Below are 15,797 nucleotides of genomic sequence, written 5' to 3' on the forward strand. Positions count from 1 at the left end.
AAGGAACCATTTGATTAAACAAAGAAGCAAACTGCACAGAAATCCCTTACACCACGGGTAGTCAACCTGTGGTCCTCCAGATGTCCATGGACTACAATTCCCATGAGCTAACACTGACAGGGGCTCATGGGAATTGTAGTCCATGGACATCTGAAGGGCCACAGGTCGACTACCCGTGCCTTGCACATTCTCTAAGACTTCCTAATAATGAATTGCTGTAATATTCTTCTGCAGGCAACTCCCTCATCATTATCCTACCGAGTATCTAATCTGACCGTCCATCTTTATACATACTGCTTGTCATTGTGGACCACTGCAAGAGAGCTTATCCTCCTTACCTAGCATCCCAAAACCATTCCCACGACTTCGAAACATGGACATGTACTGCCTCCAATTGTACCACTTCCTTCCTACCAGGTCTCTGATACCTATCTCCATCACCCACACCTCTAATCCAACCAGCAGAGTACTGTCAGTCAGATAGTAGTTAGGATCTTGGTAGACCCAGGTTCAAATCCCCACTCAGCCATGAAAGATCTCTGAGCCTAACATATTGTGACAGATGGACAAAGGTTCACCCCTTTCCTATTTGGTGTAGATCACACCAATCAGGACCCCTGAAGCCAGATGGAAGTGGGGAGTGAAGGCTCTGTCAGCTCCAGTCAGATAGGGTCCGAGGCCTTCAGGGGAAAGGATGGAGGGGGAAAAACACTTTCAGAAGACTTGATATGTCTCTGAGCCCAGCTTTCAGGGAAAACAAGCTAAATTACTGGAATTTCTAGGAGGATCTCATGTTATGTGTTGAGGTTTCAAAGGCTGAGAAGGGCCACAGATTCACCTCAGAAATTATATTCTGACTGGTAAATGTTCTTTGAATTCATAAAGTGTTACTTTATGTGAGCTGAGCAAATTTTGTGGATTATACTTCCTGATAATTTTACTGAACAACTGTATTCCAACCTAGAATGTTAATAAAAGGGTTGTGTGTGGGTGAGGTGTTAACCTCAAGCCTTAGCTGGGAATGATTACTTCAGAAGCCACCGGAGTTCAGCCTGTTTGGTGGAAGAGGCTGGGGTAGAGATCACAATGAAGTAAATAGATACATAAGGAAATTTCTGAAGAGCTGGTATCTGGGGAGAGTTGAGTTTGGGAAGGGGAAGGAACTCAGCAAGGATGTGATGTTTTTCTAGGTCTTCTTTTCTCCTAATTTCTACAATATACTAGAAATTCTGCCCTTCAAAAGTGCTATTTCCTCCAGAAGAACTGATTTTTACGGTCTGGAACTCAGTTGCAATTCTGGTAGAACTCCAGGCACCATTTTAGAGTTGGTAATCTTACTAGGTAAACACCTCAAAGCTACTTCTTCGTCAATCATGCTGTCCATAGTCATCCCATGGAACCACAGATTTCTTGGCTAAAAATATTATTGCTGTTTTTCTCCTGATGCTTTCTTGATTCCTTATGGAACTTGATCCTTGATCTGTCTAACTTCTTATGCCCTACACAGAGCTCTTCGCTATGCAAATCTGAATACAGCATGATCCCCAGACCATGGAAAGTACACCAGGCCTCTAACAGGACCAGGGCCTGTTCAGTTCTGGCCCCTACCTGGTAGAATGACCTCCTAGAAGAGCTAAGGACCTTGTTGGAGCCATAACAGTTCCAAAGGGCTTGTAAAATGGAGCTCTTCCACCAGGCGTTTGGTTGAGGCTAGGCCAAGGAACATCTGCTGGGTCCCTCCTCTGAACATTTCTGAACACCCGTCTCCTGTGGCATGGGACTGGTGGTCCACTGAGTTCAACAGGAGGGGAGAAAGGTGGGTGGATTTAGGGTTGGTGGGCTTTGTATTTTAAATGTTAATGTAAACCACCACAAGCTGGCTGGTCTGGGAGTGGTGGTCAACAAATATAATACAATAAATAAAAATACTTAGTTATTGGCCTGACTGCTCTGAAGTACCCAAATGTGTAACTGCAGGGATTAGGGACATGCCCCTCATAGCAGCTGCAGCTGCCTGGTGCTTTTCATGCAGTGGAGTCTTAAGTAGCAGCCTAGAAATCAAATCAGTCACAGCTAAAGCAGACCATAGAGGGGAAGGCTGGGCACTGGCAATTCTGTCTGGCCCTCCCGTTTCAGAAGACAAGACCAGCTTCCCCTCAATTTACAGGAGGGAGAAAATGAGCACGAGAGAGTAAAAAGCAACAACCAAAAGGAGGAAAGTGCCAGAAAGGAAACCATCCAGATGCCTGCCAGTCAAATAGTTTATCTGGGCATCTATAAAGTAGCAAACCAAGTTGCAAGCCCAGTGTGATAATTTAGGGTTTTCTGCCTACAAACAGCTTAAAACTACAAAGTGCCAACAGCTCTTAAGCAAGAAATCTTTTTTATCCCCCAGGGGGAAAGGATGAAGGGAGAACAGATTAGGAGGAAACAAACAAGCCATTTGAGGGCTAATCCCCTCTGAGATTTGGGAACAGCTAGCAAAGGCTTGAGCTCTGCCCCACTGCTAAGCAAAACATGGGCCCTGTAGGGGAGAAAAGGGAGGTAGAGTTGTGATCACTCTTTATATCTTGTATCCAAGAGCTGAGCCCCTAGCTAAATAAAGCCGTGTAACTATAAGCAATTTCCCCTAGTGTTAATTAATAGTTCACCAATATAAAGTGGGGGAGTGGCAAGACGTAATGTTTATTCATTTGCAGTAACCTGCTGCAGTCTCAACAAGGGGAGAAAAACAAATGGTTAGGAAGTGAATCTAAAAATCTTCCTTTGATACCTTTGCAGGAAAGGAAGAAATGCTTGCCAAGAGCCGATTTTTTAAATCTCTCCCCCAACCCCAAAGTTCCAATTACCCCCATAAGTACCCAAATTTTTACCCCCATATTTTTGCACAGAAGAAGAAGAAGAAGAAGAAGAAGAAGAAGAAGAAGAAGAAGAAGAAGAAGAAGAAGAAGAAGAAGAAGAAGAAGAAGAAGAGTTGGTTCTTATATGCCGCTTTTCTCTATCTGAAGGAGGCTCAAAGTGGCTTACAATCTCCTTCCCTTTCTTCTCCCCACAACAGACACCCTGTGGGGTGGGTGAGGCTGAGAGAGCCCTGATATCACTGCTCGGTCAGAACAGTTTTATCAGTGCTGTGGCGAGCCCAAGGTCACCCAGTTGGCTGCATGTGGGGGAAGGCAGAATTGAACTTGGCATGCCCGATTAGAAGTCCACACTCCTGACCACTACACCAAACTGGTTCAGCCATAGTGCTCAGCCATTACTGAAGCTTGTTGTACAACAGTGTTGTACTGCATGAGTGCATTTTTTTCAAGCCTTTTGTCTCATCCACCTGCTTCTTGAATAATTTGCATGCTCCTTTCTGAAAGGGCATGGAAGAGTTCGTAGGGAATTGCTGAGCTATTGTCTAGGCAACTCCCCCTTGCCCCTATCCTATGTAGATCCTAAACCTTTTGAAGCCCATAACCTCTGAGCTATGCATGACTGATGCTAGATTATAGAGGAAGTCTAGCCAAGGAATGTCGGCAGGCAATTAAAACAACCAAACAGCACAACAGATCACAGAGCTCTGTACCTCCCTTATTTCAGCAATACAGAAACATTCCTCTTTTCCCTTCCCTTCCCTTCCCTTCCCTTCCCTTCCCTTCCCTTCCCTTCCCTTCCCTTCCCTTCCCTTCCCTTCCCTTCCCTTCCCTTCCCTTCCCTTCCCTTCCGAGCAAACCAGTAATATCTACAGGGCCCATGCTTCCTCCCTCCCAGAAGTCCACTCATGTGTTCTGTTCTGGACCTGTTTGCATGGTTATAATCCATCCCTCTGTTATAGTTTTAATGTCAATATTATTGTTGTTATGAAAAACTAAGTTCCATGTACTGTTTTCTATGTTTTCTGCAAACCGCCCTGAGCCTCTGGGGAGGGCGGTATATAAATATAAGAATGAACGAACAAACAAACAAATAAACAACTGTGGCTAATGCAAAGCTTTGTGATCCCGTCAGTCTGCCATGTCATCCTCATCAGATTTGCTATGTCATCCCAATTGGCTGGGATCACATGGAGAAAAAGAAAGAAGCCCTATCAACCTATCAGGATTATGATTGAAATTGAGAGCAAAAACAGTGAAGGTGAAGTGCTTTTGACTGCCTCTCGTAACTTCATTCTTCACTCTTCTGGGATGCACATTCACTGTGTTATTACCTTTAACCCGTACTGGGTCCATCCAGACATGTTCTCTGGCCTCCATCCATACCTCTCTGGGCCTCTCTCCCCTTTCCTACCTAGCTCTCTTGCTCGACTAGGCTTAATTTGTGTGATACCAGAAGATACGTGGATAAAGGCCAGGGGGAAAGAATTCCCAACAGCCATTGCCTGATTTCATTCCACCCTGTCACATGTATTGGATGGTGACTATCACATTTATTCAGGAAGCTACAAAGACCTAGAAGAAGGCTGACTCATGCTTGTAGCGAAAGGACACAAGGAACTATCAATCTCTCTAAAAAGATTTCTTTGATTCTGATATTGCGCTCCTGCCTCGCCAAAACAAGCTTTTAATCCCCTGTATTAGGCTGTTTCCCCGCTATGTTTCACATGCACCAAATTAAGGGCTTCTTGAACAGCTGGTACCCTTGGTGCTTAGAGAGGTCCTTGAATATCAACGAAAATTAGGGCAAATTGCATCTTTTAAGTTAGCAATTTCTCCCCTTTTAAGCTCCCCTTCTCATTCCTTGTCACGGGGTGATAGAATGTTGTTTTAACCCTACAGCATCTGTTCCCGCACAGTGACTACACACTGATTCCACATACAGTTGCTGGACACAGACGTGTACAGGCAAATTAAGAACATCTGCTTAAATCAAGAAAATTGGCACTAGCAACATAATTGTCAGAAAGGGACACAATATTAAGACCTAGAAAGGCACAATTAAATGTACACTGCCATGCAGACTGCTTTACAATATGTGTAAAGTTCTAAGAGTGTGGTGATTTCCACTCTACAAGACAGAAAGTGGAAAGGAGAGAGATTGGTAACTGCACAATAGCACGTCTGACCAACGCTGATCATCTCTGTTTATGTGCACAATGAAGAACAGCTCCCAGCATTAAAGGGCATGAGGGAGTGGGCTGTGCATGGGCCTCATGCTTTTGAGGCTCACTGTTTTGGATACCGGGCAGAGAGGAAAGGTGCATCACCTATGCCATTTTGTTTCTTGCTTATGGTAATGTCCATGACTCTCTCCTCCCTATTGCATCCCCACAAGCACCTTACAAGGGCAGGCTAGGTTAGGGAAAGAGAATGTGACTCAGCCCAGGTCCCCTATGAGTATGGCACCTCATAGAACCTCATAGAACAGCAAGTTCTAAAGGTAGGTCTCTCCAGTCCTACAATTCTCATCCTGGAGAGATATGGGACAGCTACGAATGGGACATGCAAGCTGTCCCTTGTCCACAGAACCCGTACATCTTGCTATATGTGTGCATGAGAAAAGGGTAGTTCCATTTTGGAGGGCATGAATGAGCATAGGGAATAGGAAGCAAGAGGTACCAGTGTCCTTCCCCACTCATCAGCTACTACTTGTTAATGCCTATAGCTGCTTTTGAAACACAGTAGAGATCAGAGGTTACATCATCTACACCAGCAAACATGAGTCATGCATGTCCCAACAGTGCTCATGCCAGGTATGTGTGCTTGGGGAGGGGGGATACTTAGCCAGGTATCCTTTTGGGGAGAAAAGCCCCCCCCATGGGATATACTCCCAGTTCACATCTGTGCAAAAGACAAGAGAAGCCAGAAAGCATGGATGGTTCTTTCGAGGTTTCTGGTACTCATCATCAATTCCACTTATGACAGACTGCTCCTAAACACTGTTTGCCTTCCAAACAGGCAAAAGGATGAACTACCTGCATGTACAGAAAGTGGCTAAAGGTATCTCCTGTGCAAGCACCGAGTCATGTTTGACTCTTGGGGTGATGCCCTCTAGCATTTTCATGGCAGACTCAATATGGGGTGGTTTGCCAGTGCCTTCCCCAGTCATTACCATTTACCCCCCAGCAGCAAGCTGGGTACTCATTTTACCGACCTCGGAAGGATGGAAGGCTGAGTCAACCTTGAGCCGGTTGCTGGGATTGAACTCCCAGCCTCATGGGCAGAGCTTTCAGACTGCATGTCTGCTGCCTTACCACTCTGCACCATAAGAGGCTCTTAGAAAGTGGTTAGAAAACATTAAATGGTATGTGGGGACTTCATTCAGCTATGAGACTTACTAGATGGTCAGCAAATCTCTGGCTCTTTCAATCTCAGCCACCTTGCAGAGTTCACAATGATGCTAAAACACCACGCTGAATTGTTTGGAGGGAGGGCAGAGTAGTGCAGGAAGTCAGAGAACCCCAGTGGCATCTAGACTGTGGCGGCAGGTTCAGGTCAAGGGGGGGCTGGCTTTATATCCCCACTGCCTTGAAGCTCACTGGAATAACTCATGACCAATAATTTCTTAGTATGACTTTCTTCACAGGGTTGTGGCTGGGGAGGACACATGAGAGAAGACATGTACCACTCTGAAGTCTTTAGAGGAGGAATAATGATTACAATGTCATGTCCCATAACCTCAGCTTGCATTTCAAGTGTGATTTAAAAAAAAAATAGCAAACAACATAACAACATAAAGTCCCAACAAATACCTCATGCCACAGAAGAACTACGCTAATCAACCTGCCGGAACAAATCCAACTGAATATCTTCATGTTTCCTGCACGCCTCTTTTCCGAAAAACACAACACCCTCCAGGGAAACACTGCACAAGAGCCCTTCTTGAACACGGAGGAGCACACAGACCACTGTTGCATTTTATCATTTACACCAGGGGTAGTCAAACTGCGGCCCTCCAGATGTCCATGGACTACAAGTCCCATGAGCCTCTGCCTACAAAAACTGGCAGGGGCTCATGGGAATTGTAGTCCATGGACATCTGGAAGGCCGCAGTTTGACTACCCCTGATTTACACAGAAACCCTCGACACAATTAGAAAGGAGTCTGTTCAAAGAACTGAAACTGGCTCTCTGACTGGACAGCAATTGCTTCATTGCTCAGATTTCTGTCCTGTTGGCAGCCCCTGCCCCCTCCCCTCCCCCTCCCTTATCTGATTTCACAAGCGGTTTGCCTTCTCCCTGCTACAGATGAACACAGATGCTCTTCCAGAATTTCTCCCTAATTATTCCCCAAGGCCTTTGGAAAGCTGTTGAGCACCCCAGGGCAGCCTCTCCTGCACAAACCGCTGCCTATTGTGACATGAAGGGCCTTTAAGATTTGCAACCTCATCAACCTTTATCTGGCAAGGAGGGCAGTGGAGAACAGGGCTGCTGAATCAGCAGGTGACTCGCCCAAGTCTAATCGCCCCAGCTGCTATTGAGGCGGCAGCCTCCTGAATCGCCCAACTGCAGCGAGAATGAAACTGAGCTACCCAGAGCCCAAAGAAAGAAAAGATGAAGGAAGAGAAAGAGTTATAAGAACCGCTATCCTTTATGGCTACTGCATAGCCTTGGGCACCGGAGTCTTGGCTTGCGTAGTTTTTAATCACTCCATAAAATCACCGCACACATCTAGCAGACCAGGCCCCTCCTGGGAGCCAATATATGAGCTGAGCTTCTCCAACTCCAGAGCACAATGGAAGGGTGCAAAGGTCAGGCTGCTGCCAGAGGAATCCCTCCAGAGGATTTAAAAGCACCTCCCGTCTATCCATATCGCCAGGCATCCAACTTGAGCTACAGCAGGTAGGAAAGCAATAATATATCCAAGGCTGCCGGTGTGCGGACATGTCTGCTTTGAGGATTATCAATTCAACTGCTTGTCGGAGCAAGACAGAGGTTGCATTCAGCAAGTTTTAAAAAATGCATTATAGTTATTCCGCTCTTCCTCAAAAGAGTTTAAGGCCTGCAGGCTTCTCAGCAAAGCCCGGATCTTAGCTTCAAAAACGAACTGCATCACACTGTTCCTGGGGCACAATATTCTTTGCTCCAGGTTAGGATTGAACAGTATGCATTGCCATGGTCAAGACTGCATGCTGCAAATTACCTATTTGGATGCCTGAAAGTTTACAGAAATATTTCATTTCAACAAAGACTTAAAAAACAGGACATGTTCCACTAAAAAGACTAGAGATTGCAAACATTTATAATGGACTGCATATACATTGAAATCAAATACTTTGGCCACCTCATGAGAAGGAAGGACTCCCTGGAGAAGAGCCTAATGCTGGGAGTGATTGAGGGCAAAAGAAGAAGGGGACGACAGAGAATGAGGTGGCTGGATGGAGTCACTGAAGCAGTCGGTGCAAACTTAAATGGACTCCGGGGAATGGTAGAGGACAGGAAGGCCTGGAGGATCATTGCCCATGGGGTTGCGATGGGTCGGACACGACTTTGCAATTAACAATGACAACATACATTTAAAAAAAACCTGGCAAAACACTTCTCAAACAGAGTCCCCTTTTCTACTTTTTAAAGTTATCAATGAGAGTGGATCAATTATAAGACAATCCATTGGGTATAATTGCAAATGGTTCATTTAAGTAGGCTTAAAAGGTTATAGACAAATAAGAACACACACAATAAATGGTAAGTAGCCTGTTATCATTTGAAACTGGAAAATATCAAAACCTAAATGAAGTCCATGCTATTCCATGTGGCCACCTGGATGCACACTTGCAGTCATGCATGCTCATTAAATGGCCTTTTACTGAATCAGACCATTGGTCCATAAGGTTAAGTACCATCTGCTCAGACCGGCAGGGGCTCTCCAGCATGTGAGGGTGGGGTCTTTCACATCCCCTACTGCCTGAGTCTTTCCACTGGAGATGCCAGGGATGGAACCTGAAGTCTTCTCCAGACTAAACAGAGGCTCTTCCACTGAGCCACAGCCTGCCCCCTCTCAATCCAGATGGAAGTTAAGAAGCAGGGTCTATTCCACACACATAGGATAATGCACTTTCAATGTGCTTTGGCAGCTGTATTTTCCCGAGTGGAACATGATAATCTACTTCTAAAGTGCATCAAAAGTGCATTATCTATAGCAGGGGTAGTCAAACTGTGGCCCTCCAGATGTCCATGGACTACAATTCCCAGGAGCCCCTGCCAGCAAATGCTGGCAGGGGCTCCTGGGAATTCTAGTCCATGGACATCTGGAGGGCTGCAGTATGACTACCCCTGATCTATAGTGTGCAGAATAGGCCCAGGACTCATAACCTATGATGCAGCTACCACAGGTCTTTCCCCATATTCAGACTCCCACCTGCCATAACAAGGGCTAACGTTGTTACCCCAGATCTCTCTTCTGGGCAAAGGGAACAGAACATCACTGCACAACTTGATACATACCTAAGCCTTGAATTTCTTGCACAGATTCTTTCTGTACTCAAGACAATATTTCTCCCAGTCACAGAATTTGGGTAATGTGGCGAAAGAGCTGCAATGTCTTTCAAATGCTAGCAGATGCCCAGGCCCACGTGGAGATATATAATATTGTAAATGCAATGATTCGGTGCATAGGGACCTGAATGTTCAGATCTGTTTCATTCTACTAAAAGGTAAGGAGGGAATATGGCGACACATACCTGAAAGTCATCTGGAAAACCTGCCCTTGGTTAACATGCTGGGTTCTGTTGTTGTAGCCGTGCAGCATCTCCCCAAAGAGAGTGTCGTTGAATTTTGCATCCGGTTTGAGGCATTTGGGGCCCTCACAGATGTCGGATAACATGAGGCAGGACTTGCCATCTGGAGCCAGCTTGTATTCCTCAACACAGCTGAGAAAGAACCCACACAAAAGGAGCAATGAGCAACAAACACAAGCCAATCCTGGTTAAGCAATCCTGTTAACTTTATTTTTATTTTTTTGGGTCAGGGGACAGAGAAGACTAAAACAGGCCAACTTGCCAGGGAAAAAAGGGGGTGGGGTAGACATTAACGCTGATATTAAGGAATTCATATATGATATCTCTTAAATACGAGGCAGGCAGAAGAAGCACAGGAGAAGCCTTCTGAAAGGTATCTGTGCATGGTGCTAGTCCAGTGGTTCTCAACCTTCCTCATGCCGCGACCCTTTATGGACCCCCAACCATAAAACTCTGCAAGTGTCTTTTCACAGAAATCAAACCAAAACTGACCAATGGCATGAAGATCCTTTGTTCATGATTGTAAATAAATTGTTTTTTTTCCTGGGGTTTCTCAGTTCAGTTCTGCCTCTTGTCCCACCATGCCAATCTCGTTCTTTTCCGCTGCTCCAGACAGATAAACGCTCTATCTTGATGTACCCCACAAGGATGTTGTGTGGATGCCCCCCCCCCCGCCCCGCTAAGCTTCTTGCCCTGCACTGACCCCTGCGAAAGGCTCGTTCGACCCCCAGTCGACTCCCAGTTGAGAACCACTGTGCTAGTAGCTATGAGTCCCCGGACTCAGTGCTGGTGCTCTGTCCATGGTCCTGACCCACTGTCCCTTCCTGACTTAAATTGTTTGCTAACTGTTTCTTTGGGACTGTCAATAATTACATCAATTTACTCCAAAGTCAGATGGCATTCACTATGATTCTACCACAAGTCACTAGCTTAGCCCCTAAATTGGAGTTGAACAAACAAACTGGGATCAGTGTATAAAACCCCAAACAAGCAATTATTGTGATTTATGGGTACTATGTTTTCTATGACACAACCTATGTCCCTTTATAATACAAGATTGTATTCAGTTAAGTGGTCTCCCTTGTGTTGAGAGCCCGAATGGTGTAGTGGCTAAAGAGCCATGGAGTCTAATCTGGAGAGTTGGGCTTGATTCCCCACTCCTCCACAGGCAGGCAGCCAACCCTGAGCCAGTCACAGTTCACTTAGAGCTGTTCTTGCATAGGAGTTTACTTATAGCTCACTCAGCCCCACCTACCACACAGGTGTTGTGTGGAGAGAAAGGGAAAGGTGTTTGTAAGCCACGGTGAGACTCCTTTGGGTAGTGAAAAACAGGATATTTTTTAAAAGCTCTTCTAATGACTTAATTTTAGAGAGATAACTTCTCAGGAACTGTCTACTAACAATAACATCTGAGGATCAGCTAAAAAATAAGCTTACATCTAGATGCTCGTCATGCACTACCACTTATTACAGGAGCCATTCTACAATATCCCAAGGATGTGACTTTTCTAAATGTGTGACACAGGATCACACGTGATATTTTCCTGTCACCTATATAATATACAAGGACTCTGTGCATTTTATTTTATTAACTATAAAACATAGTGGTCATAAATTACAGCGATTGCTTGTTTCTGTGTAACCACAAGCATGGTGGAAACAAGATGAACTCTCCAGACATTTTGCAAATGGAGAGCACAGCACACATGCCGACAAGTTCAAAGCAGGACATGGTGACGAAGTGAAAAAGGAGGCAGAGCCCAGCAGACAAAGGTGGCCCCTCCCTTCCCCCCCCGCCAAAAAAAAAAGCCTGCATTTTCCAAGGCTTCAAAACCTATACACAAAATGGTGTGGCATTTTAGATCCCCTTTTAGTTCTCACTGAATGTACTCATTATGAAAATCAGCTTTCCTTCTGATGACCAAAATAAACTGGGAGAGACACTCAATTTCATGAGAAGGGGAATTCCCAAGGTTCAGAGCACCATGCTGGAAAATCATTGCCAATTTATCCTAACAACTGACTGTTAGGTCTTCACACATAGGAATGTGAACACAGGGAAGTTTTAAAAGCTACATCCATGTGCAGTGACTGCTCAGAATGCAGAAAACCCAGCCAAGGGGAGCTGCTGTGAGTACTCGTATCCAAAATTGCATTGCTCTCACAAGTGTTTGCATGTGTACTTACTTGTGTAATGGGGCCATAAGCTAGTGGTCCTTAGACATTCCAGATAAAAGGCCCTCTGAGCTATAGCCACGTGATATCACAGCCATATGGCAGGAAGAGGGGAAGCCAGAGTTATGCTTTCACTGATGCCAAAGCAAGTGCTTTGGGCAGAAGACTAAGAGGGCTGAGGGCTGGAAATACAAGCTGAACATCAGGAATTATACTGTAGTGATGAACAATCCAAGGGCCAGAGTCATAGGGAAACAATCTCCAGAAGTCCTGCTGTTCTTCTCAGGGACTATGGGACCTAGGAGAACTGAGAGGTGCTCCAGAGGGATCTGTCGAGCTTTGGGCCAATAGGGGTCAAATGAGGTTCAATGTGAGCAAGTGCACAGTAATGTACATTGGAGCCAAAAATCCTAATGATAACTATATGTTGAAGAGGTTTGAACTGGTGGTAACTGATCAGGAGACAGATCTTGAAGTCATGGAAGAAAACTCACTGAAGATGTTGATTCAGTGTGCTACTGCAATAAAAAAAGTAAATTATATTCTGGGGGAATATTAGAGATAGAAAACCAATCAGCCAGGACCATAATGTCCCAGTATAAATCTGTGGTGCCTCCTTATTTGGAATGTTGTGTATAGTTCTGGTCATTACACCACAAAAGAGATATTTTAGCTTTGGAAACAGTGCAGAAAAGGGCATGAGATGTTTACAAAATTATGCTTGGGATAGAGAACATAGAGAAATAAGTACCATAATACAAGTGCACTCAAAGAAATCCATGAGCAGTAAACTCAGAATGGATAAACGGAAGTACATTTTTACCCAAAGAATAATTTGCACATGGTATCCATTGCATCAGGAAGGGGCACAACCTACAGGCATATACAGCTTCAAGAAGGAACTGGATAAACACATGCAGACATGGCTATTAGCTACAAAGTACAGATGCAACACTTTGTCTGAAGTATTGATGCTCTATATTCTTGGTGCTTGGGGGTCCAAAGTGGGAGGGCTTTTGGAGTTCCAGACATGTTGGTGGACCTTCAGGTGGAACCTGGGTTTTGGCCAGTGTGTGACACAGGGTATTAGACTGGCTGGACCACTGTCCTGATCCAACATGGCTTCTCTTATGTATTTTGATTTTTAGGCAAATAGTCTACCACCAGATCTTTCCAAAGAGCAGCAAAAAATGGCAGCTCTAGAGAGACTCATAATCCAAAGGATAGGAGCTTTACAAATCACTTGATGGCCTGACCAGCAAGCTGAAGGCTAATGACATCCTAAGACCATCTGAACCAGACTTTTGTTTCTTAAGACAAAATTGTTATTCAGCACCATGGAGAGCATCCAACAGCACTGATGCCCATGAATAACGCCAAGAGGCAACACTGGTCAAAATCTAGCATTAAAAACAAAGCAAAAACACATTCTGGAACCTGGCTAAATAAATCCCCTGATATTACTCATGTGATTATGATTCTTTCATTATATGGTACTCCCTACCAAGGAGATGTTAATGGAAAATGAATTCAACCCCATCTACAAACATTTTCCTAAAGAGCTATGCTTTTATATTGCTGTATTTCCACTGCAATCCCTCCCCCCCCCCCAACCAACACCCCTACTAAGAAAGTCAGGTTGATGTTGAAATTACAGTCTCACAGTACATGTGGAGCAACCTATACTCAAATCCCAACTGATCCATTAATCCCACTGGGCAACCTTGGGCCAGACACCTTCTCTCAATCTAACCTACCTCACAAGATGGTTGTGAAGATAATGCAGGGATGGATGTATTCTGCCCTGAAAAACTTGGAGGAAGAGTGGGATTTTACCGCATTCTACCTTCAAGATATGCAGCAGACTTTACAGGTGAAGAACTACAGATTGCTCAATTATTCTCCAATTCACAAAATTGCTAGAAACTGAAATATGGAGAGCCAGTCTAGAGAGATGCTCTGAAGCATCCTAATCCAGGTCAGGGAACATTCCAGCACTCCCAGATCCAGAATAATAACAGAAATGCATACGCATTCTTATATTTTTAAAGAAATATTCCATGGAAATTAACATGGCTATGACTAAGGGAAGAGTTTCAGCACAACAAACATTTTGTCTTGCTCCCACAGGATGCTTCTCTCTGTGCTATCAGGATAACATTAAAATAGCAATAGCAGAAGCCTCAGCAATAGCAATTACAACAGAGACAACATGAGAAACTTGAACACGCCTCCACGTAAAGTATTTATCTTATTAGGAAGCGACAGGGATGAAAATCAGGCCCTTTGCTTCTGAATTTAGATAGATGGCTCATTGCAAGAAAGAATATTGTTAGGTAAACCCCTGGCCCCATGCAGCCATTCTTATGCTCCTCGTCCATCAACACAACATCAGGTCGACCTAGATAATTTTCCTTGTTTGACTGGAAAGCAAAGCTTTGATCACCGTGTGCTTCACCTCCCTTATTGGATTCATTGCTCATCCTGTAGAATGTAGTTTACTCTTTACTTATTCTTTGCTATTTGAGCAATAGAGCCATAAAAAAAGTAGTTGATGAACCCAAAGCCCTCGGGAACCATGAAGGGCTGGAACGCAGCAAGATCTCTGCTGCCTGAGCACCTGGACGTGTCAGGAATTGACAGATGTTCTTTGGAGTTACTTTCAGGAATGTGCTTCTCCGCTGCACAAATCCACAGTGTGCATACCTCTGAAGGTCAAAACGGTGTTGAGACCACATTGGCTGTCACTAAACAAATATACAATCTTGGAGGGGGGCGGGGTTGAAGGTATTGGGAAGGGGTGCTGCTAATGCCTCTCTGACTCACCGACAGGGACTGAAATGTTGTGAGCCAATGTCGAGAGATGTTCTTAAATAATCTTCCAAAGGAGAGACAGAATCTGTCCAGTGGCTTAACTAAGTATAGGAAGATATACTTCTGGGATTACCCTGGCATTTGGGATTGGGACCTGAAGTCCCATCATCAGGACCTCCTCTCCACCCGCCAGTAGTGGGAGGGGGGGAAGTTGAGTTTCCGATCTGCGCCATGCTGGTAATGTTGGTAATGTTATTATTGTCTTTTAGTGGGGTTTTAACGGGGATTTTAGGATGCTATAACCCGCCATGAGCCGCAAGGGAGTGGTGGGAAATAAATACAATAATAATAATAATAATAATAATAATAATAATAATAATAATAAGAAGAAGAAGAAGAAGAAGAAGAAGAAGAAGAAGAAGAAGAAGAAGAAGAAGAAGAAGATAAAAAGTCTCTTATCACATTTATTTAGACTTTGACACTGCCAAAATGGTCTCTAGATTCATTTGTTTTCCGTTTTCAGTCTGGCTTTCGTCAGTGGCAATGAGTCCTACATAAACAAATATCCTTATTAGCATAACATATCACAAATAACAAATAATAATTGGAAATGTACAAAAATATCCATACCCCCACATAGTTGAATTAAATATAAACGTGATAAGAGACTTTTTTATCTTCTTATACTTAATTAAGCCACTGGACAGATTCTGTCTCTCCTTTGTTACAATTTTGGAATCGTCCACTTTTTTCGTGCAGCACCTAAAATAATCTTCCTGCATTGGTATTTAGGGCACATCCATTACCAGAAAGGTTTTGATTCTGAAATGTGGGCCGAAACCTAGAATTCACAGTGGATGCAAGCAAAGGGGAAGTCTAAGTCACATGTAGTCATGTGCTGTCCTGAAAGCTGTGCCACTGTGTCATCTGCCAGTAAGTCCTTAGGGGACAGAAGCTTGGGGGAGTTAGGCATGCAGACGTAACTTCCAGATAGAGCAAGCCTGCATGATGCCAAAGATTTGGAAGGTGTTGCTGATAGTGAACTAGTCACTTGTAGAGTTCCTTTCACAGCGATGTGCAGTGCAAGGTACTAGTTTTGCTTCCACAAGGAATCCCTCCCTTCTCTATCTTACCCTGTTGGATAAAGACTC

General features: G+C 44.3%; 1 protein-coding gene across 7 annotated transcripts in view; it reads right to left on the minus strand.

The window, feature by feature from the left end:
- ASTN2 (astrotactin 2) overlaps positions 1-15,797 on the minus strand; it is a 754,634-nt gene that overhangs the window by 237,503 nt on the left and 501,334 nt on the right. For all 7 annotated transcript variants that reach the window (XM_077305065.1, XM_077305063.1, XM_077305067.1 and 4 more), the window contains one exon: positions 9,601-9,789. In XM_077305065.1, the coding sequence (XP_077161180.1) occupies positions 9,601-9,789 (189 nt within the window). The remainder of the gene's footprint in view (positions 1-9,600; positions 9,790-15,797) is intronic.

The sequence above is a fragment of the Paroedura picta genome, chromosome 12 (genome assembly GCF_049243985.1).
Source record: "Paroedura picta isolate Pp20150507F chromosome 12, Ppicta_v3.0, whole genome shotgun sequence".
Lineage (NCBI taxonomy): Eukaryota > Metazoa > Chordata > Lepidosauria > Squamata > Gekkonidae > Paroedura > Paroedura picta.